This window comes from Budorcas taxicolor, chromosome 5 (genome assembly GCF_023091745.1).
Source record: "Budorcas taxicolor isolate Tak-1 chromosome 5, Takin1.1, whole genome shotgun sequence".
Taxonomy (NCBI): domain Eukaryota; kingdom Metazoa; phylum Chordata; class Mammalia; order Artiodactyla; family Bovidae; genus Budorcas; species Budorcas taxicolor.
The window spans coordinates 16,468,182-16,491,705 of record NC_068914.1 but is presented as its reverse complement, the minus strand read 5'-3'; the positions used below and the strand labels follow the sequence as shown (position 1 = coordinate 16,491,705).

At 38.0% G+C, this 23,524-nt stretch overlaps 2 protein-coding genes across 3 annotated transcripts in view; one reads left to right on the top strand and one right to left on the bottom strand.

The window, feature by feature from the left end:
• Nucleotides 1-2,867, bottom strand: part of ECD (ecdysoneless cell cycle regulator) — a 30,903-nt gene extending 28,036 nt beyond the window's left edge. The window contains exons 1-2 of one of the 2 annotated variants that reach the window (XM_052640084.1): nt 2,714-2,867; nt 795-1,003 (exon numbers count right to left, since the gene is read on the bottom strand). In XM_052640084.1, coding sequence (XP_052496044.1) covers nt 795-999 — 205 coding nt within the window. In that variant the 5' untranslated portion in view covers nt 1,000-1,003; nt 2,714-2,867. The remainder of the gene's footprint in view (nt 1-794; nt 1,004-2,713) is intronic. The other variant, XM_052640085.1, reaches the window with a different exon arrangement.
• Nucleotides 2,868-3,002: 135 nt separating this feature from the next.
• Nucleotides 3,003-23,524, top strand: part of FAM149B1 (family with sequence similarity 149 member B1) — a 51,220-nt gene continuing 30,698 nt past the window's right edge. The window contains exons 1-4 of the mRNA XM_052639794.1: nt 3,003-3,210; nt 10,062-10,166; nt 11,385-11,514; nt 23,336-23,478. Coding sequence (XP_052495754.1) covers nt 3,164-3,210; nt 10,062-10,166; nt 11,385-11,514; nt 23,336-23,478 — 425 coding nt within the window. The 5' untranslated portion in view covers nt 3,003-3,163. The remainder of the gene's footprint in view (nt 3,211-10,061; nt 10,167-11,384; nt 11,515-23,335; nt 23,479-23,524) is intronic.

The window sequence follows — 23,524 nt, the reverse complement described above, 5'->3', positions numbered from 1 at the left end:
CTGCTGTCTACGGGGTCGCACAGAGTCAGACACGACTGAAGCGACTTAGCAGCAGCAGCAGCAGCCAAAAGGTTAACAGAGAAGCATTAAAATGAGCCAGAATGAAGGAATCACAAGATGTCAGGCTCCTGATATGAAATAAGACCTCACAGAAGTTGTTGTTGCATGAATAGAGCCTTGGTAAGTTATCCATGACTCATTTTAGTAAAGTTATAAGAAATGAGATGACAAAGTGCCATTATTTGGCCACAGGTCAGATCTCATGCACTGACAATACAGGGAGCAGTGAAGGAATGTCAAAATGCTTCTGGGTGGAAAATAGTGGTTGCTTAGCTCAATTATTTCTCTTTATAAGCCAAGCAGAGCCACTCTTAGACCCTTAGCAAAACAACTATTTGAAACAAGGCAGCCTAGTAAACACACTATCAAGACCGAGGAATACAGAGTAACAGCTGAAAGAACTATGGTTAAAGAAGCCAGCCGGAACCTGTTTAGTGTAGGAACCTAGATATATGATGGCATAGTAAAGTTCAAAAGTAAAGCCATGGCTTGATAATGTTGAGTATGTATTAGTTCCTAAGATAATGACTATTAGAAAGCTTTCATCAACATGAATATTTTTTTTAATTTTTTAAGTTCAAGAGCTTAACTGAATTTCAGCAAATACCATAAAGAGTTCAGGATATAAGTCTTCCTGACAACACTGAATGAACTGTGGACTATTACACATCACTGGTGTCAGAATGACATTAAAAGTCACATGTATCAAAGCAAAATAAGCAAAATAACCTTACCTTTCCCAGGTTTATATCTGAGATTGAAAGGCTGATTCTGCCAGATATAGGGGACCAGCATAGGTGCAAACTGGGTCATTATCCTCTCAATGTACTTTTGAAGGATCTCTCTGCATTCTTCTGGGTCCCCTGGTTTATCTGGTATCAGGAACAGGCGATACTCTACGGTGTCTTCCACTGTAGCAAACTTCATATTTTCCTCCATTCTTCTTTGAAAGTTACATTTAAAGTTTCAATAATATAAACCATATAGAATAATGCAGAAGTAATATCCTAGTCCCTGAACTATGCTAGGCAATTCCATTAACACTGTTCCCCTAATTCAGTGATTCACATACCATCATCATGATTTTTGCACTGACCACATACCAACTATGGTAACACTTATTTAATATTCTTTTAATGACAATTTTATACTTATATTAAAAGAATTTTTAATATATAACAAATGGAAATCCAATACCACATTCCCAAACTAATAAATAAGCATTAAGAATAAAATAAAAAATGTTGCCCTTGCATTATCAGTGGTGTGTACAACACACTTTCGGAAAAACTGCAATAACATCTTTTGAAACACTATCAAAAATCCCAGGTCTGCCTAAAGTCCCAGTTGTGTTCTGGGCATTTCATTTTCTCTTTCTGTGGCTTTTCCCTTAATTGGAGAATGAGACTGTTATCTGTTATCTCTATAATCCTTCCCTAGTTAAATTTTTAATATTTAAATATTCTTAAGCACAATCTCCCTTCCTCCGCAGAATTTAAATCTTTCCCATTGTGTGGGATAGAAGAATTCAAAACTACAAAACATTCATTCCTATCATTTCACCCCCAAATAATCTGCCCATGGCTCTTGATCCTACAACTATCTGTTCTAAATTTTCCCTTTTCAGGTTTCAGAGGGTATAGCTCTGGGATATTAGGAGGTGGTGAATAACTCTCTTCTAAAGGTTTCGCTTACATACAGAAGTACTAGTTCACTATTGTTGTCAGGTGAGGCTTGGTACCGAGAAGGCAATGGCAACCCACTCCAGTACTCTTGCTGGAAAATCCCATGGATGGAGGAGCCTAGTGGGCTGCCGTCTATGGGGTCGCACAGAATCGGACACGACTAAAGCGGCTTAGCAGCAGCAGCAGCAGCAGAGGCTTGGTAAAAGAAAAAACTGCGCTGGATCATCCACTTCACCGCTGCAATTCGATTTTCAGACTTGTTTTTCTAACGGATTAGTAAAATGAGGTCCAGAGGAACTTGCATCTTCTATCCAGACATTCTTTCACTACAGACTGTCCATTTGGCCTTTTAACCCAAGTGCCCGCGTGCTAAACGCTTCAGTCGTGTCCGATTCTTTGCGACCCTATGGATTGGGAATTCACGCGATTCTCCAGGCAAGAATACTGGAGTGGGTTGCCACTTCCTTCTCCAGGGGATCTTCCCGATCCAGGGATCGAACACGGGTCTCCCCCACTGCGGACAGATTCTTTAGTCTGAGCCACCGGGAAAGCCTTATTATGAAGAATTTCGTGACAGGGCTGAAGTGAAGTCGTTCAGTCGTGTCCGACTCTTTGCAACCCCATGAACTGTAGGCTCCTCCGTCCATGGGATTTTCCAGGCAAGAATACTGGAGTGGGTTGCCATTTCCTTCTCCAGGAGATCTTCCCAACCCAGGGACTGAACTTGGGTCTCCAGCATTGTAGGCAGACCTTTACAGTCTGAGGCACCAGGGAAGTCCTCTAGTGACAGGGCTAGAAGGGACTTTTGAGACCACGCAGGCTAACTCCACACTGTATATATGAGAAAACTGGGAGCACTGCAAGCTTGCTTGCAACCAAGCAACAGAGGCCTGGCTTGGAGTCTAGGGGCTCTTTACTCAGACTAGGCTCTCTCCTTCGCCCAACAAAATGAAGCAAATTCCGCTTACGGTCTTGGGCCTGGGCCTCTTCGGCAAGTCTTTGTCGCAGCACCTTTCCTCAGCCGTCTCTCCTACCTAGTGAGCTGGTGGGGAACTGCCAGCAGTAGACACAGCCAGGCCCCGGATGGGTCCACACGTTCGTCTGGAACCAGAACCCCGAGGAAACTCCGAAAGTTAGAAACGACTCAGCCTCGGAACCCCGGGCCGTCGTACCGAGGCACATCGGCGGAAGCATTAGGCGAGTGCTCCTGTGGTATCGTCACTTCCGCCCCCACGGGCAAGCCGGAAGACTAGGGAGGTGGGGGCCCTGGCAAAGTGGCGATCTGGAGTCTAGGAAACGGGGCGGACGGGGCGGGAAGGTGGCGGGAGGGGGCCGAGCCGGAGCGGGCGCGAGGGCCAGGCTTGGAGGCCCCCACCCTGGCTTGTCCGCCCCCGCCGCGGCTGAGGAGGAAGAAGAGAATGACCTCCAGATACACTAGGAAGGCGGTGCCACAGAACTTGGAGTTGTGAGTGAACTGCTCAGCTACTCCAGCCCGGGCCGGGGGGTGCCGAGGAGGGTCGCAGGCGCGCTGGGGACCCTTCCTGCCCAGTCCCTTGCTCCTTTTACCTTTCCCAGGGTGAGGAAGAAAATCTTTGGAATTCTCTCCTACCAGCTTTGCCGGACGTTGGCCCTTCTGTTTCCTGCTCCAGCTAATAAGGGCATGTTACTTGTGCTGTCCTAGAAACTTGGTCTGTTTGGCCTGCACTTCTTGAGCTTAGGGACTTGGTATCCTAAGGCATTTTGTAGTTTCCACGTGTTCCACGCCCCAGTGTCAATGGCCATTGACAACTCGTGAAACTGTTAATAGCTGAATGCTACAAGAAAGTTGAATACGTCTGGCGCCAACCACACTGCAAAGCTACTTATATGCATTAGCTCACAACTCTATCAATAAGGATACCAGATAGGAACTATTATTATTTTGCACAGATAAAGATTCCAGGTTTAAAGGTTGTAGCATGCCAGAGATCACACGGCCGGAAGGTGGTGGAGCTGAAGTATAAACCTGTTGTCTGATTTTGAAGCTTGTGGTCATAACCATTACACATAACTGCCTCCCCACCTCTGCAACTTAGTGTCGGAATCCTTGAGGATCAGTTTTGCTTTTGAGACTTTAGAGAGCAAGTGTGCTGTGTGCTAAGTCACTTAAGGCTTCTCCAACTCTTAGATACTCTCTGGATTGCCACAGAGGCTCCTCGGTCCATGGATTTTTTCCAGGCAAGAATACCAGAGTGGGTTGCCATGCCTTCCTCCAAGGGATCTTCCCGATGCGGGGATGGAACCTGGGTTTCCCATATTGCAGGCAGATTCTTTACCATCTGAGCCACCAGGGAAGCCCAGAGAGCAAATATTTCTGGCTTAAAGACCCACCTCCCTCCCCTAGTGAAATGTTGTAATTTAGGAAGTAATGAGAATGTCATCTATTTGTTAATACTTTAGACTTCCCTGGTGGCTCAGACGGTAAAGCGTCTTGCTTACAATGAGGGAGACCTGGGTTCGATCCCTGGGTTGGAAGATACAAAGGAAATGGCAACCCACTCCAGTACTCTTGCCTGGAAAATCCCATGGACGGAGGAGCCTGGTAGGCTATAGTCCATGGGGTTGCAAAGAGTTGCACACGACTGAGCGACTTCACTTTCACTATACTTTCAAAAATACTTTCACATCTTCATTCTTGTGACAACTCTGTAAGATGAGTATGTTTTTCAGCAGATGAAATATAAGAAAGGTACATACCTTAAGATTATATAACCAATAGGTTTTGAGCTTGGGCTTTTCAACCCCAAATACCAATTTTTTTCCCTCCACTGAACTGTGTAATTTTAACAACCATACGTTTATTAACTATTACCTATACAGAGTAATAACAGGCATGGTATTTTCAGTCACATTTGGGTTTCTGTTTAGACTCTTTTCTAGCCTTATTCATTTTAGGCAAATTACTAAATTTTTGAGCTTTCACTTCTGCAATATAGGCTAAGACCTTATCTAAAAGTGATGGCATAGAGCTTGACACATAGTAGGTCCTCAGTGAGTGGTAATTTCCTTGTCCCTTCCCATCTCTATTTGGTACAATAGCCATACAAAGAAAATCAGTCTATGATCTTTCCTTGCCTTTCAGAAGCTTGTTATCTATTAAATAATAGGATAGACGCAGAAGCGACTCAGTTAAGCTTTTTAGGAACTAGGAAGAAGAAAGTCATTTCCCAATCTAGGGAGCAGAGCTTAGCCAAAAACCTGGTTTTATAATTAATTCTGACCATTATGAGAGTGAAAAAAGTATCATTTATGGAAAAAAATTGTTGATTGCATTTATTGGACCAGAATTATTGACCCAGTATGGTTATGTTGTTGTTGTTCTTGTTTAGTCATCTCTTTTGCGACCCCATGGACTGTAGCCCACCAGGCTCCTCTGAACATGGGATGTCCCAGGCAAGAATACTGGAGTGGGTTGCCATTTCCTTCTCCAGGGGATCTTCCTGACCCAAGGATCAAACCTGCATTCTCTGCCTTGGCAAACAGATTCTTTACCACTGAACCACTTGGTTATGTTACTTGTTCTCTATTGTTGATTTCATACTCCCTAAAGATAACTCTCCCAAAAGATGATTTTCTAGAAGTGTCAGAATAATGTGAATAATGACAATAATGAAGATTATATGCATTTAAATAACAGTATATTAAAGGTACTTTTCCCTTTTGGTGTTATAATTTGCTTTGAAGAACTAACTTTAGTTTTCTAATAGTTCCAAATTATAGATATTAAAAAGATTTTGGCATAAGCATACAGCTTGACATTTTAAAAATGATAAATCTCGAGCATAATTGTATAGTGAATAATATATTGAAGAAAGTAGGGAAAACCGCTAGACCATTCAGGTATGACCTAAATCAAATCCCTTATGATTATACAGTGGAAGTGAAAAATAGATTTAACGGCCTAGATCTGATAGATAGAGTGCCTGATGAACTATGGAATGAGGTTCGTGACATTGTACAGGAGACAGGGATCAAGACCATCCCCATGGAAAAGAAATGCAAAAAAGCAAAATGGCTGTCTGGGGAGGCCTTACAAATAGCTGTGAAAAGAAGAGAGGCGAAAAGCAAAGGAGAAAAGGAAAGATATAAGCATCTGAATACAGAGTTCCAGAGAATAGCAAGAAGAGATAAGAAAGCCTTCTTCAGCGATCAATGCAAAGAAATAGAGGAAAAGAACAGAATTGGAAAGACTAGAGATCTCTTCAAAGAAAATCAGAGATACCAAGGGAACATTTCATGCAAAGATGGGCTCGATAAAGGACAGAAATGGTATGGACCTAACAGAAGCTGAAGATATTAAGAAGAGGTGGCAAGAATACACAGAAGAACTGTACAAAAAAGATCTTCACGACCCAGATAATCATGATTGTGTGATCACTTACCTAGAGCCAAACATCCTGGAATGTGAAGTCAAGTGGGCCTTAGAAAGCATCACTATGAACAAAGCTAGTGGAGGTGATGGAATTCCAGTTGAGCTGTTTCAAATCCTGAAAGATGATGCTGTGAAAGTGCTGCACTCAATATGCCAGCAAATTTGGAAAACTCAGCAGTGGCCACAGGACTGGAAAAGGTCAGTTTTCGTTCCAATTGCAAAGAAAGGCAATGCCAAAGAATGTTCAAACTACCACACAATTGTACTCATCTCACATGCTAGTAAAAAAGTAATGCTCAAAATTCTCCAAGCCAGGCTTCAGCAATACGTGAACCAAGAACTTCCTGATGTTCAAGCTGGTTTTAGAAAAGGCAGAGGAACCAGAGATCAAATTGCCAACATCTGCTGGATCATGGAAAAGGCAAGAGAGTTCCAGAAAAACATCTATTTCTGCTTTCTTGACTATGCCAAAGCCTTTGACTGTGTGGATCACAATAAACTGTGGAAAATTCTAAAAGAGATGGGAATACCAGACCACCTGACCTGCCTCTTGAGAAATCTGTATGCAGGTCAGGAAGCAACAGTTAGAACTGGACATGGAACAACAGACTGGTTCCAACTAGGAAAAGGAGTACGTCAAGGCTGTATATTGTCACTCTGCTTATTTAACTTCTATGCAGAGTACATCATGAGAAACGCTGGACTGGAAGAAACACAAGCTGGAATCAAGATTGCCGGGAGAAATGTCAATAACCTCAGATATGCAGATGACACCACCCTTACGGCAGAAAGTGAAGAGGAACTAAAAAGCCTCTTGATGAAAGTGAAAGAGGAGAGCAAAAAAGTTGGCCTAAAGCTCAACATTCAGAAAACGAAGATCATGGCATCGGGTCCCATCACTTCATGGGAAATAGATGGGGAAACAGTGGAAACAGTGTCAGACTTTATTTTTGGGGGGCTCCAGAATCACTGCAGATGGTGACTGCAGCCATGAAATTAAGAGACGCTTACTCCTTGGAAGAAAAGTTATGACCAACCTAGATGGCATATTCAAAAGCAGAGACATTACTTTGCCGACTAAGGTCCGTCTAGTCAAGGCTATGGTTTTTCCTGTGGTCATGTATGGATGTGAGAGTTGGACTGTGAAGAAGGCTGAGCGCTGAAGAATTGATGCTTTTGAAGTGTGGTGTTGGAGAAGACTCTTGAGAGTCCCTTGGACTGCAAGGAGATCCAACCAGTCCATTCTGAAGGAGATCAACCCTGGGATTTCTTTGGAAGGACTGATGCTAAAGCTGAAGCTCCAGTACTTTGGCCACCTCATGCAAAGAGTTGACTCATTGGAAAAGACTCTGATGCTGGGAGGGATTGGGGGCAGGAGGAGAAGGGGACGACAGAGGATGAGATGGCTGGATGGCATCACTGACTCAATGGACGTGAGTCTGAGTGAACTCCGGGAGTTGGTGATGGACAAGGAGGCCTGGCATGCTGTGATTCATGGGGTTGCAAAGAGTCGGACACGACTGAGCAACTGAACTGAACCCATCACCTACATTAAAACAGTTATCAAAATTTTAATATATTTGCTTCATATTTCATCTGTATATTTTTTCAGCCTGTCATCTGTGAAATATTGGAAAACCCCAGACATTATCATTTCCCCCTATATGCTTCATTATGCATTTCTAAAAATTATATACATTTTCTTATTTAATAACCATAAGTCTATGATCAAAGTTAATATATCTTTGGTATTATCTGATTGTTACTTCATAACCAAATTTCTCTGACAGACTAAAATATGTCTTAAGTTTCTATTTCATCACTGGAATCCACATTTCTGATCTCCACCAGTGTTTCAAAGACAAGCTTTTGGTTATAAGATCATTGAATGAGAAGAAAAAAGCTCTCCACTAATTCAGCTCCACCATTTGAGAAATAATTTAAAGTACAAGCTCTGCTGAGTAGGTCTTTATCTTAATATACAAAAATGGTACAGTTTATTAAAATCTCAAACTATTCATCTGCTCTGAGCAGCCTGAGACAGACTATTTGGATTTGAATCCTGGCTCCATCACTTACTAGCCATATGACCTTAAGCAAGTTCCTTAATCCTTCAGTGCCTCGCTTTCCTTTCTTGTGAAACAAGAGTATTACATTTATAATACACATTTGCATATTAAAAGCCCTTGGAAAACCTATTGTAAAGAAACCTGTGTAACTTTGTTTAACCTATGAAGTTATTTGACTATAGGATTTTGTGTGGAAAGAAAGTCTACTATAGATGATTAGGATTGGAACATACAATAATTGACCCCATAGTTTATTCTGAGGCTTCCCTAGTGGCTCAGATGGCAAAGAATCTACTTGCAGTGTGGGAGACCCAGGTTTGACCCCTGGGTCAGGAAGATCCTCCGGAGAAGGGAGTGGCTACCCACTCCAGTATTCTTGCCTGGAGAATCCATGGACAGAGGAGCCTTACGGGCTACAGTGTATAGGGTCGCAAAGAGTGAGACATAACTGAAGCAACTAACACTTTCACTTTTTTCATAGTTTATTCTAATGCACATGTTGAACTCTCTAGAACAGCACGGTCCAATAGAAATATAATACAAAACACATAACTTAAAACTTTGAGATACTCACACTAAAAAGTAGTAGAAACAGGTGATATTAACTTTTTAATCTTTTTATTTTTAAGTAACTATGGACTTACAGGAAGTTACAAAAATAGTACATAGAGTCCCATGAACCCTTCACTCAGATTCCCCCAATGATGACAACTTATGTAACTTTCAAAGCCATGAAACGGACATTGGTACAGTACTGTTAAGTAGACTATAAACCTTACTCAGTTTTCATCAATTTTTATATCCACTCTTTTGTGTATGTATATGTATACATAGTTCTATGCAATTTGGTCTCATTTATGTATTTATTTAACCACCAGTGCAATCAAGATACAGCGCTGTTCTATCACCACCAAGAAACATCCTTATATAGCCCTTTATAGTCACTTCCATTCCTTTCTCCATACCCTGGAACCACTAATCTTTTCTTCACCTCTGTATTTTTCTCATTTGTGAATGTAATATAAATAGAATCATGTAGTGTATGTAACCTTTTGAGATTGGCTTTTTTCAGTAAGTATGATGCCTTTGCAATCCATCCAAGTGGTTGCATGTATCAGTTCATGCCTTTTTATTGCTAAATCATATTCCACTGTGTGTGTAGAGATACCAAAGTTGAATTATTCACCTGTGAAAGGACATTTCAGTTCTTCTAATTTTTTTTTCAATTATAAATAAAGCTGCTCTGAATGTTTGTGTACAGATTTTGTGTGAACATAAATTTTCATTTCTCTGGGATTAACCCAAGAGTGCAATGGGTAGGTCTTATGATTAACGCATGCATTTAGTTTTATAAGAAACTGTGAAATTATTCCCAAGTGGTTGTACCATTTTACATTCCTACCAGCAATGTATGAGAAATCCAGTTTCTCCATATCTTCGCCTGCATTTAGTGTTATCACTGTATTTTATCTTAGCTGTTCTAATAAGTGTGTTTTATACCTTATTATGTTTTCAATTTGCAGTGAAATAAGTTTTAATATATTTTGTTTAACCCCTGTATATCCAGAATATTATCATTTTAACATGTAACCAAAATAAAATAATTAGTGGTACATTGTACATTCTTGTTGTACTAAGACTTCAAAATCCTGTGTGTTTTATACTTAAAGTGTATCTCATTTCCAGCTGACCACATTTTAACTGCTAGTGGCTAATGGCTATTGCATTGGATAGTGCAGTTCCTGAACAGCAAGAAGTAGGTGACTTGTAGATCAAGTTACTGAAAAGTATATATTTTTTTCTTTACAAAAATATAACTATTTTTCCATTTCACAGGAAAGGAATAACAAAACATGCTCTTAATCATCATCCTCTTCCTGAGCAACTGGATGAAATTTCCTCTGCCAATGACAGCCGTGAAAAGGACCTAAGTTCCCAAAGGTAATGACACAAAGTGTACTGTTTGCTTATTGCACTTGATAATGGCATAAGTTTTGGGTTTTTTGCCTTAGGATTGGTATCAAGCCTTGTACTGATGAAACAAAAGAATTTTTGTCACATTTTTCAATACCATTCAACTTCCATTCTGGAACAACTAGTAGAAAGATACTTATTTTTGTAATCTTTGAAAAATAGTATTATGAGGTAGTTAAAAGCAGAAACGCAGGAGGAATCCAAACAGATCAGATTTTTAATCTTGGTTTTGCTACCTATTAGCAGAATAATTGGAGAAGGCGATGGCACCCCACTCCAGCACTCTTGCCTGGAAAATCCCATGGATGGAGGAGCCTGGTAGGCTGCAGTCCATGGGGTCACGAAGAGTTGGACATGACTGAGCGACTTCACTTTCACTTTCAAAATGGCAACCCACTCCAGTGTTCTTGCCTTGAGAATCCCAGGGATGGGGGAGCCTACTGGGCTGCCATCTATGGGGTCGCACAGAGTTGGACACGACTGAAGCGACTTGGCAGCAGCAGCAGCAGCAGCAGCTGCTGAATAATATTGGGCAAGTTATTTACCTGGTAATAGTATCTCTTAAAGGGTGTAGTGAATATAAATGAGATAAAATATAGTAAATGCTGAGTAAATATTAGCTGCAATTATTATTTTAAGAAATAGGACAGAGGAGATGGTAACTTCACAGAGGATTCTGAAAAGCAATTGTGGTATCATACAAAAACTATAGTCATAAAACCTTGTTTCAAAATCTAGTACTAAATTTCCAGAGTTTTTGTCTTAAAGTATATCACTAGATGTACTGGTGAGTTTTACATCACCAGATTGTGAGGATAAATGCAGTTAATATCTGTGAAAGTGCTTAGTAAACTAAAAGTGGCATACAAGTTCACATACTATTCCTAGTATTTCTGAAATGTCTTTAGTTTCTTGAGTGTAGATGTTATAAGTGAAATGTTAAAAAATATTAATTGTAAACTAAGATTAGAATTATTTAGAATGGCTGCCATCAATTCTGTAGGAATTAGGTCAGACCTTACTGTGATGCTTACATTTCAAATTCTTCATTTATTTTTATCTCTGTGGATGTATTTGTACAAATGTCTAACACCTAAAAGATTGCTGAGTAGTTAATGCTACAGAAACTTGAGGAAATAGAAGAATTTTTCTGTTTTCTCTTTTCCTTCCCACTTGTGCATTTAGTGAATCTGACATCACACAAGAATCACCTTTTACATCAGCTGACACTGGAAATTCAAGGTCTGCTTTTCCAAGTTATACAAGCACAGGGATCTCTACTGAAGGCAGCTCGGACTTCTCCTGGGGATATGGTGTGAGTTTTATGTTATTGGTCTCATGGAGTGCTTGCGTGACTGTTCTGGGAGTTAGGATTTGTCCGTTTGGTCAGTATATTTCATGCCTTCCCTCTCCTACATTTTTTATTTTATTTTAATTGGCCACGCCATGTGGTATGCAGGATCTTAATTCCCCAACAGAGAATCAAACAGTGAACGTATGGAGTCTTAACCACTGGATCACCAGGGAAGTCCCTCCTACTTTGTTTATTTACCCTTTAAAACAGCTGTAAAGAAGGCATCAGTCCTCTGAGTAGTTGATCCTTAAAGATGCTTAGTGTTTGGCTTAAGCAGCTGCAGGTCAGTATAGATCTGGGCCCGGATCTACTGTGTTGTGCTCAGTCCACTAATGTGTCTCTCCACTACTAATGTTACCTTGTTGTTTAAAATGTTTTTGAAAGTTACTACTAAGCCATATAGACTCAGAAAATGTTTATAATATATTGTTAAATTTTTAAAAGCCCATTAAAAACAATGTGTAGTGTGATTCTAATTTTATTTACATATATTTTTGCTTATATATACTAGAAAAAAGATTAAAGGTGTTTACCTAAGATGTTATTCAGCTATTATTAATTGAGTATTGTGATGAGGTTTATTTTTTTCATTCTTGACTATCTCCCATTGTATTTAAGACCAACAACCTTCAAAGAAAATTTAAAAGACAAATTTTATGCATGTTTATCGCCTTGATGCAATAGGTATTTTTATTCTGTTTAATGTTTTGGCGTTTTTTGGCCACAAGGCATGTGGGATCTTAGCGCCCCAAAACCCATATCCCCAGCTTTGAAAGGCAAAGTCTTAATCACAGGACTGCCAGGGAAGTCTCTTAGTTTTTTTTTAAAGGGTATCTGATGCAGTGCGGTTGATGAGGAAAAAAAAATTGTACAACTTAAAGAAAATTGCATAACTTATGTATTGGGTGTGCATGCGCTTGTGTGTGTATGAAAACAGTACACCGACCAAGATAGAGACAGTCAGCTTCCACAAGGCTCCTAGATGCCCTCTCCCAGTCCCAAAGATAACCACTATTCTGATCTCTATCACCAGGTTTACTTGTTCTTGCCCTTCATATAAATGGAATCCTATAGTATGTATTAACAGTTATATCTGGCTACTTTTGCTTAGAATTCTTTGGACAGTTCATACATGATATTGCATATATTTGTAGTCTGTGAATTGTGTATTTGTATTTCATACTCACTTATTTTTTAATTTATCATTTTCTTATTAATTAGGAGTTCTTTATCTTTTAGATTAGGTGTGGTGAAATTCGCTTAGTTGTGTCCAACTCTTTGCGACCTCATGGACTATACAGTCCATGGAATTCTCCAGTCCAGAATACTGGAGTAGGTAGCCTTTCCCTTCTCCAGGGGGTCTTCCCAAACCAGGGATTGAACCAGGGTCTCCCACATTGCAGGTGGATTCTTTACCAGCTGAGCTACAAGGGAGGTATACTTTTCTATTAAGGACTAAATAGTAAACATTTCAGGTTTTGCAGACTGTCAGGACCCTCAGTTCTCATTGAGAAGGCAGCCGTAGGCAGTGCATAAATAAATGGGCATGACAGGATTCCAATAAAATGTTATTAGAAAACAGGTTGTGGGCTGGATTTACCCCTCTGGTCATAGTTTGCTGACCCCTATTCTAAATACTTTTAACAGAGACTGTTAGGAAGCTGCATTGTGTCCCTTCACCCTGTAGAACTACAGAACTTTTGGTATTGTACCCAGTTGAAAACTTATTTACCAACTGCTGTTACAGGTAGAGGTAGCTAATGAATTGTATAATAAGTCAGGAGATGGGGCTTTCTGGAATGCCATTTTTTCCATTTATCCCTTCTCCTAATTCCTGCCTGGAACATGGACCTATGGCTAAAGGTAAAAACAGCCGTTTTGAACCATAAAGCATCACTAAGGATGGAAATGATAGAAGAAACTGAATCCTTAGTAGCCATGGAGCTACTGTATCAGCTGAGCTACCATATCAGCTTTTAATGCCTACCTGTAGATTAATTTTTTTATGAGAGAAAAATAAACTTTTGTTTAAGCCACTATTATTGTTTTTGTTAGTAGTAACTAAGCGCAGTTCATCACTAATACACTAATTCTTTGTGAAATGTATTCCAAATATCTTTTCCTGATAAGTGGCTTTTGTAACTTTCACAAATTCTTCCATACTTAGGTCTTTAATCCCCTGGAATGGTTTTTTGGTACATTCATATAGAAGGAACATAATTTTAATTTTTCTATGTGGATAATGAATTGTTTCAACACCATTTACTGACTAGTTCAGGATTTCTAAGCAAGGGCATTTTTGGCATTTTGGATATGGCTGTACAGAAATGTCCCATATATATAGCAGGATGTTGAGTATTCATCATCTCTGCCTATTAAATACCTAAAGCAACCTCTGGTCATTGTGATCACTAAAAATGCACATACACATTTCCAGCTTCTTCCATGTGAAAGGAGTAGCATGAAAGTGTTAGTCGCTCAGTCGTGTCTGACTCTGTGACCACGTGGACTGTAGCCCTCCAGGCTCCTCTGTCCAGGGAATTCTCCAGGCAGGAATACTGGAGTGGGTAGCCATTCCCTTCTCCAGGGGATCTTCCTGATCCTTGTTGCATCCTTTTCTTGTTGATTTGCTGTTATCTCTGTTATAAATTTCAAAATATAAAAGGGTTTGTTCCTGGGCTATCTAAACTATTCTATTCTAAAATCATGTTACTACAACTGACTTTAATGAAACTATAGCTTTATAATAATCTATAATATATGATAGGGAAGTCTTACTACACTGTTCATAATTGTATTGGCCAGTCTTTTTCATGTATGTTAGAATCTGATTATTAAATTGCATAGGTCAATTTGGAGAGGACACAGAGTCAGACACGACTAAAGCGACTTAGCAGCAGCAGCAGCAGCTATCTGTATGATAGTGAATTCTCCTAATCATAAATATGATATATAAATCTATCCATTTAATATCCATTTCTTTAATGTCTTTTAATACATTTTTATAATTTTATCCATGAAAGTAATGTACATTTGTTGAAAATCTATTCCTAGATACCTTGCATGGTATATGAAAAATTGTATTTTTAATCTATTTTTGCTAGTATATAGGTGTAGAGTTCATCTTTTTTAAGGGAACTGAGTTCTAGGCTAATATTGACTTCTGGCAGAAATTTATATTCTTTGTCACGTGTTTAAAACTTCTGATATTTCATTTAAATATTTTAATAGATTTCTTATCTGTTTAACATAAGATTAGACTTTGATTGGATTAATTATTTTTACCTTTTTTACTATCATCACATACATAAAATTCATTCTTTTAAAGTAAACAAGTGTTTTTTAGTATATTCACTGTTGTGTAAACTATCCTAATTCCAGAACACTTTCATCATCCCAAAAAGAAACCCAGTCTCCATTAGTAATTACTCTCCACCTTCTCTCTTCACATTGCCCCTGGCAACTACTAATATGCTTTCTGTCTTTATGTATTTGTCTGTTCTGATATTTCATATAAATGAAGCATATACTGTGTCACCTATTATATCTGGCTTATTTCATCTAGTATATATCCAGGTTTTATCCATGTTACAGCATATGCCAGTACTTCTTTTTTACTGATAAATATAATTTCATTGCATTGCTATACCAATTTTGTTTATCCATCAGATGATGGACATTTGGGTTGCTTCACTTTGTTGCTATTATGAATAATGCTACTATGAACATTTGTGTATGAGTTTTTCTGTGGACATGTTTTGAATATTCTTAGGTATATCCCTTAGGAGTGGAATTGCTGGGTGATATAAAAACTTTATGTTTAATATTTTGAAGAATACATTTCTCTTTGAAATTTATACCTATAATTGTGATTTTGTTCATGGTTCCTGGTTAGTATGTAAATAATATTGATATTTTCCTTGAATTACACAAACATTTCATTGGAGATTTCACATGTATGTCAGAGTAGGTTATTCCTTTGAAATCCATTATTTTGTTAGTAAGGTTGTATCTTAATTAATGAAATTCAAGTTTTGTGATCAGTTGCTATTACTGCATACTGTGTTAACTTGAAACAACCTCCAACTTACAGAAAAGTTACAAGTATAGTAAAAAGAACATTTGTATCTTGATATCCATAAGGGACTGATTCTAGGACCCCCGATGAATACCAAAATCCATGGATGCTCAAGTCTCATATATAAAATGGCACCGTATTTGCATATTACCTACACATATCCTTTCATACACTTTAAATCCTCTCTAGATTATTTAAAATACCTAATACACTGTAAATGGGTTTTACATTACAAACCCATGGATGTCGAAGACCAACTGTTTTTTTCCTGAATGGTTTGAGAGTAAGTTACTGACATGATACTTGCACCAAACATTTTAGTGTGTATTTCCTTCAAACAAGGACACTCTGTGTAACTAAAGGGCAAGCATCAAATTTAGGAAATTAACACTGCTACCATCTAATACACAGATTCCGTTGAAGTTTCACTAGTTGTCCCAATAATATTCTTCTTGGCAAAATCTTATATCACATTGTCAGGTCTCTTTAGTCTCCCTCAATCTGGACTAGTTCTTCAATCTGTGATACCCAAGAAATGAGCTTGCTTTTCTCATTTCATTCTATTACGTGGCACGTAATTCCCATTATTGATGTTGTTCACTTTAATCACTTAATGTGACTTTCCTTTGCATTTAAAAGTATTTTATGGGGAGGTACACTGAAATTATGTAGCTACTATCCTATTCCTCCTCTAACTTTCAGTTTATGGTTTACATCAGTATAGACTCAAGGATTCCTATTTTGTTCAGTTAGTTATAATACATAGTTATCATTATTTATTTTGAAGTTCCAATTGTCCCAGATTTTACCAGTAAGAGTTCCCTTCAAGCTGGTTTCTGTGCCATTTTGACATGTTCCCATCATTCTTTGAGTATTTCCTTACTGTCTGACACAAGGTATCCAGGCTTATTTTGTATTTTCTTTGCCACAGCCATGGAATCAGCCACTTCTCCAACGAGCCCTAATTCCTTTTAGTGCCATGTTTAGAAACAAGATTTGGGTGCTAAGTGTGCTTACTGCTTTTTAGGTGTCACTGATTCCTAAACCCTCCCAGTGGACAGAACTAGAGAACAGAAGTATTCTTCTGATTCTACTGTGAAATGACCCATTTCATTCTAGTTTTTTCCTTTTGCAAATTTGTAACTTCTCTGATAGAACATAGCTCCCCTTATAATTAATATATTTACTTATTTGATTAATCCCCCTGAACATAACCAATTCCCCACTAATTCACTGCCTCCTAACCTCTGCAAAGCCCTTCTCACTCCACATATGTTTTCAACACCCTGTGCTGGGTCACTGCCCCTTGCACCCTTCCACCCACTGAATGGCCTCATCCTGCTCAGTCAGACACCCAATGTTGTACTCGCGTCCATATACCTTCCTCACACTGGGCTATCACCCTGTGTGGGGCTGCCTACACCCTGTATGGTAAGTTCCCTCTCTTAAATGTGGTTCTAACATTATAAGCTGACTGCTCTTCCACATGGACATCCTCATCTCACTTGTACTCCATCACTCTGCAACAAACTGCTTCCCATGCAAACACCCACTGTGACAGATTACATTTTCAAAAGCCATGCTAATATGTATCCCATCTAACATGCTCTTCTTACAAGATACTAATACTCCTCCATTGAGAGAAAGGCTCTGTGTTCTTTCCCCTTGAACCTGGAATGGACTGTTTAACTGCCTCAACCTACAGAATGCAGTGAAAGTGATGCTGCATGATTTTTTAGGTTAGAAAGCAACGCAGCTTCTATCTGGCTCTTTTTCTTTCTCTCTCTGGATGCTTAACCTTGAAGTTCAGCTACTGTATTGTGAGAACATTTAAACCACATGGAAAAGCCCAGGTAGTGAGAAACTGAAGCCCCAGCTGAAAGCCAGTATCAACTGCTAGATATGAGTGAACGAGCACTCAGATACTTTCAGCTCCAAGCCTTTGAGCTTTTCAACTGGTATCTCACCTGCAGAGAAGAGACAAGCCATTCCTGCTGTGAGTTATGTAAATTCCAGACACGTAGAAACCTGGAGAGAGAACACATGATTATTGCTATTTTGAGCCATTTCGTTCTGGAGTAATTTGGTACACTGCCAAAGTAATTAGAACACCCTTCTCACACTGCTCAGGGTCAGAAAAACTGCTTAGATGTTCTCTTTCTCTCTCTTAGGCTCCTACCATACAAGAGGCCATCTTCCTACACAGATGCTCTTCTTACTGTGCTTGGGTTTCAATGTCTTGTACCAGGCTGCCTTCCCAGGTTGATGCTTTCCTTATTCTGTTCTGGCTTTGAAACTCCATGCTGTCTCTTGAGGCATTGGTTAACAGGCAGCATATACCTATAATCCCTGAGAGAAAAGAAACTCATAAGGTAGACCCCTATTTAACCTAGCTTCCTGCCTGGGAATAATTTTCTGACTATGGAGTTGTAAGACAGAGTCCAAACAAAGCATAGTGGTCCCATTTTGCTGAGTAACAGAGATCGGAATTCTGGGCAGATGAAGCAGTTAGAATCTTTAGGACACGAGGCGATAAAGAACACCAGAAGGTAAGTGGGTAAATACAAAAGTCTATATTATTTGGCGATTTCTCTAAGGGATAACTAGCTGAATAAAGCAAAAAAGTACAAGATGGAGTTTATATTTATAGAAGTAAAAGATGAGACAAATACAACTCAAAGGATGGGTGAATATAAACAGAAGTATAGTGTTATAAAGTTATTACATTTGTGATAAAAAGTTATTACATTTGTGTCAGGTATCGAGAGAGAAGTGAAAAGTATATGAAGAGGGAGGTATGAAGTGGTAATATGTTGACTGACTAGACTTTGATAGGTTGAGAATGCACATTATTAGCCCTAGAGCAAACATTAAAAATTTTTAAGAAGAATAAGCTAAGATGCCAATGGGAAAAATGAAATGGAATAGTAACAAACATTTGATTAACCTAGGAAAAGACAGGAAAGGAAAAGAATAAGGACCCACCTCCCAAAACGGGACAAATGGAAGAGTAATAGCAAGATGGTAGATTTCCATCCAACCATGTCAACAATTAAAACAAATGTAAATAGAATGGGTAAAAGATGGATAAAGTGCAGAATGGATTTAAAAAAAAAAAGACTCAACTGTATAGTATATGTCTGCATGCTAAGTCACTTAATCATGTCCAACTCTTTGCATCCCGGTGGATTGTAGCCCGCCAGGCTCCTCTGTCCATGGGATTCTTCAGGCAAGAATACTGGAGTGTGTTGCCATGCCCTCCTCCAGGGGATCTTCCTGACCCAGGGATCAAGCTTGCCACTCTTATGTCTCCTGTGTTGGCAGGCAGGTTCTTTACCATTAGTGCCACCTGGGAAGCCCATATACTATATGGAAAGAGATTAACTCTAAATATAAAGACACAAATAGGTTAAAATTAAAAGGACAGAGAAAATTATACACACAATAAGCTGACGAGGTTGTATTAATATGAGACAACATAAACTTAAAGACGCATAGTTGATCACTGGGAAAGAAGAGTGTTTTTTTAGTGATAAAAAGGCAGTTTGGGGCCCTCCCTGGAGGGTCTGGTGGTTAAGACTCCATGCTTCCACTGCAGGGGGCACAAACTAAGACTCTATATGCTGTGCAGCCAAAAACAAACAAACAAAAACCTGTTTAAAACAAAATATAGTAACACTTAGGGCAGTTTGCCTTAGCTGAAGCTACCATACTGAATACCACAGACTGTGTGGCTTAAACAGTAGATACTTATTTTCTCACAGTTCTGGAGGCTAGAAATCCAAACTTAAGATGCCATCAGAGCTGATTTCTGGTAAGGCTACTCTTCCTGGCTTACTGTATCCTCTCTATAACCTTTCTCCTGGGCACAAGCATAGGTAGAGAGATCTCTGGTTCTCTTCCTCTTCTTATAAGAACACTAGTTCTATCAGATTAGAGCTCCATCCTTGGGACCTCATTTTACCTTAATTTCCACCTTAAAGGCATTAACGAAATAGCATCACATTACAGATGAGGGCTTCAACATAGGAATTTGAGATGACACAGTTCAGTCCATAACGAGGAAGATATAACAATTCTAAATAAATAAACATCTAATAGAGTCTCAAAATGTATGAAGAAAAACTGATAAAATTAAAGAGATTAGGTTAAACCATAATTATTGTTAGAGATTTTAGTTATTAATAAAGCAATTAGAAAATCAGAAATAAATAAAAGATCTGATGGTATACCCAACAAATGCAGAGTACGTATCCTTCTTAAGAGCATATGGAATGCTCGCAAGGACAAACTGTATGATGGACCATAAATATTGTTCAAAAGATTAAATCATACAGTGTATGCTCTCTGATTACAATAGATTTAATAGAAATCAATAATAATAAAATACCTATAACAACTCCCAAATATTTGGAAATTAAACAACACTGCTCTAAATAATAAATTTCAAGGAAAATTAGAGGGTATTCTGCAACTACATGACAATAAAACTACAAAACATCCAAATTTATGGAGGCAGCTAAAGCAGTCCTTATAAAGACATCTATAGCTTTAAATACTTATTTAAGAAAAGAAGAAAGCTTTAAAATGAATAACCTAAGTTTCTACCCTAGATGCTAGGAAAGAAGAGTAAATTAAACCCAAAGTAGAATGACAAATAATTAAAAGCAAAATCAATGAAATAGAAAATAGGTAAATAAAAGAGAAAATGAACAAGTTCAAGAGTTTACCCTTTGGAAAGATTAATAGTAAGCCCTCTAGTGGTATTAGTCAAGGAAAAGCAAGAAAATGCAAATTATAAATATAGGGAATGAAAGAGGAGATGTCACTACAAATTCTAGAGACATTAGTAAAACACTATTAACATAATAATATAAATAGTTTTATGCCAATAAATTCTGTAACTTAGAAGAAATGGACAAAGTCCTTAAAAATCTAACAGCTGTAAAACTCTTAAACTGAATCATTATCTATTCTCACAGATAAAGCACCAGGCTCAGATGGAAGAACATACATTTGTGGAAGAAATAACAGTCACACAACACTTTATAGATCAGTGTACTACTGATGTCAAAACCTGATGAGTTAAATAACAGTCTACAGGGAAATCAGAAAATATCTTGAATGAAAGGGAAAAACAGAATATCAAAATTTACAAGATATAGCTAAAGTGGTGCTTAGAGGGAAATTTACAGCTTTAAATACCTATGTAAAAAGAAAATCAAGCTTACAGATATGGAACAGATTCATGATGACAGAGGTGGGATTGGGCGTGGGTGAAATGGATGAAGAATATCAAAAGGTATAAACTTTCAGTTATAAAATAAGTCATGAGGATATAATATACAGCATGGTGACTATAGTTAAAATACTCTATTATGCAGTTGAGAGTTGCTAAGAGCAAAGATCATAATTCTCATCACAAGGAAAAAAATTCTGTAACAACGTATGGTGACTCACTGTGGAGATTGATTTGCTTTATATACAAATATTGAATTATGTTATACACACCAGACACTAATATAATGTTGTATGTCAATTATACCTCCATAGAAGAAAAATGCCTATAGAAAAAAAGGAGCATATTTGAATCACTAACATAAGCTTCCACCTTAAGAAACTAAAAAAGAACAAATTAAATCCAGTGCAAGCAGAAGGAAGGAAATAATACAGATGAGAGTAGAAATTAATGAAATAGAAAACAGAAAAACAATAGAGAAACTCAGTAAAGTTCTTTGAAAAGAATCAACAAAATTGACAAGTCTTCAGTTTGATCAAGAAAAAATAAGACAAATTAACAAGATTAGAAATGAAGACAAAGACATAACTACTGACCTTATGGAAAGTAAAAGGACTAAGGAAACATAATAAGCAACTTCATGTCAAGAATTTAGATAACTTATGGACAACTTTCTAGACTAAAAGATTTTAATAAATTACAAAAGTTACTAGAAAAGAGGGACTACATATAATGGAGTAAAACTCAGACTTAAAATAGGTTGCGCACAATTAACAATGTCAGTTGACAATGATTCTGTATCTCTAAAGTGCTAAGGAAAAAATGAGTGATGCATCTCCATCATATATATGATTAATAAAATTATTACATAAATATGATATACTGTCATTCAATGTGCATGTGTGTAGAGAAGGCAAAATAAAGACATTTTAAATATCTATAGAGTAAGAGTTTCCCATTCCTATATACTCAACTAAAAGAATGATTAAACGACAGACTGAAGCAAAAGGGAAATAAAGCCAGAAGAAAGAAATGGGATACAAGAAGCAACAGAGAGTAAAATAATTGGCAAGCTTTATTGGTAGTTACTAAAACAAATAACAATAACATTTTATGTGTTAAAAACAACACTAATGCTGAAATTCAATATAAGATGCTGAGAGGGGAATTAAAGAATATCAAAGATAAAAATCACACAGAAGATGTTTACAGGGAAGTTGAAGCATATCAAAGTCCTTTTAAAAAAAATTTTTGTTTCACATAATTGGAATGTCATTTATCAAAGTGGCGAAAGATGTCTCAAACCCCTACATCCCTTTCTGTTCCTTTCAGTCATCTTGTAAGCTAAAGGAAGGAAGGTTTAGACTAGAAAGTAACCTTCAAACTTTTAAACTGCAACCCACACTAAGACATATAGTTGATATTGCAACCCAGTGTGTGTACATAAGATAAAACACAGACTTCCCTGGTGGTGGTCCAGTGGTTAAAACTCTGAGCTCCCGCTAAGGGGGCCTAGGTTCAATCCATGGTCAGGGAACTGGATTTCACATGCCACAACTAAAGATCCTGCATGCTGCAACAAAGATCAAAGAGCCTGTGTGCAGCAACTAAGAAGTGGCGCAGATAAATAAATGAATATATATATATGAATATAAATATATATATATTTGTGTTGAGTCTTTAAAGTTAAACCTATGTGTGTGCTTAAATCTATCTCTGTGCTCAGTCATTCAGTCATGTCTGACTCTTTTTGGCCCCATGGACTGTAGCTCACCAGGCTCCTCTGCCCATGGAATTTTCTAGGTAAGAAAACTGGAGTTGGTTGCCACTTCCTTTTTTTTATTTTGGATAGCACCTGACTCACTGTTAAGAGTTAAAATACATATTTCTTATCGTATACTTTTAAAAGAAGGTATTAACTTTTCTTCCTCCAGAATGTAAAAGGGCACATAAAAAATATGAAGTAGAGAGCAGGCAGAGAATCAGATAACATGATCAGACTCCCATCCCTCTGGCTGCTGCAGGAGGACAGATTATAGGGTAAAGAGCTAACCTAAATTGTGAGGTGAAAACTGTAAACTACGAAATGATATATTTTTAGGACTGACTGTCTACCTTAGGCTCTAAAAAAAATACTGGAACCAAGTAACTGTAATAAAATTAACAACCATTGTCTTTGAGTGGTAGAATTATTGATAATTTTTATTTTTATTTGTTTCTGTATTGTATGATAAGAAAATGTTGCTTAGAAACATTGCTGTTTCTACGAAGTCTCTTTAAATAGGAATAGGGAGGCCATCTGAATATTCTAAGATTGAAAAACTGACTAACTTAACTTTTCTTTCACACAAATGAACTAAATATTGAAAACAAAACAAAATCTGATTGCTTTCAACCTTTATGATTATGATTCTTAACAGAGATTGAAGCTCACCTAAGTATTTTGGGGTGATAATTTCTTTTAGGAACTTGATCAAAATGCCACTGAAAAAGTCCAGGCAATGTTCACAGCCATTGACGACCTCTTGTATGAGCAAAAGTTGAGTGTACATACTAAAAGTCTCCAAGAAGAGTGCCAACAGTGGACATGTAGCTTTCCTCATCTCAGGTATTGGAATCCTGTATATTCATGGCTAATACTAAAATTTGAAAAG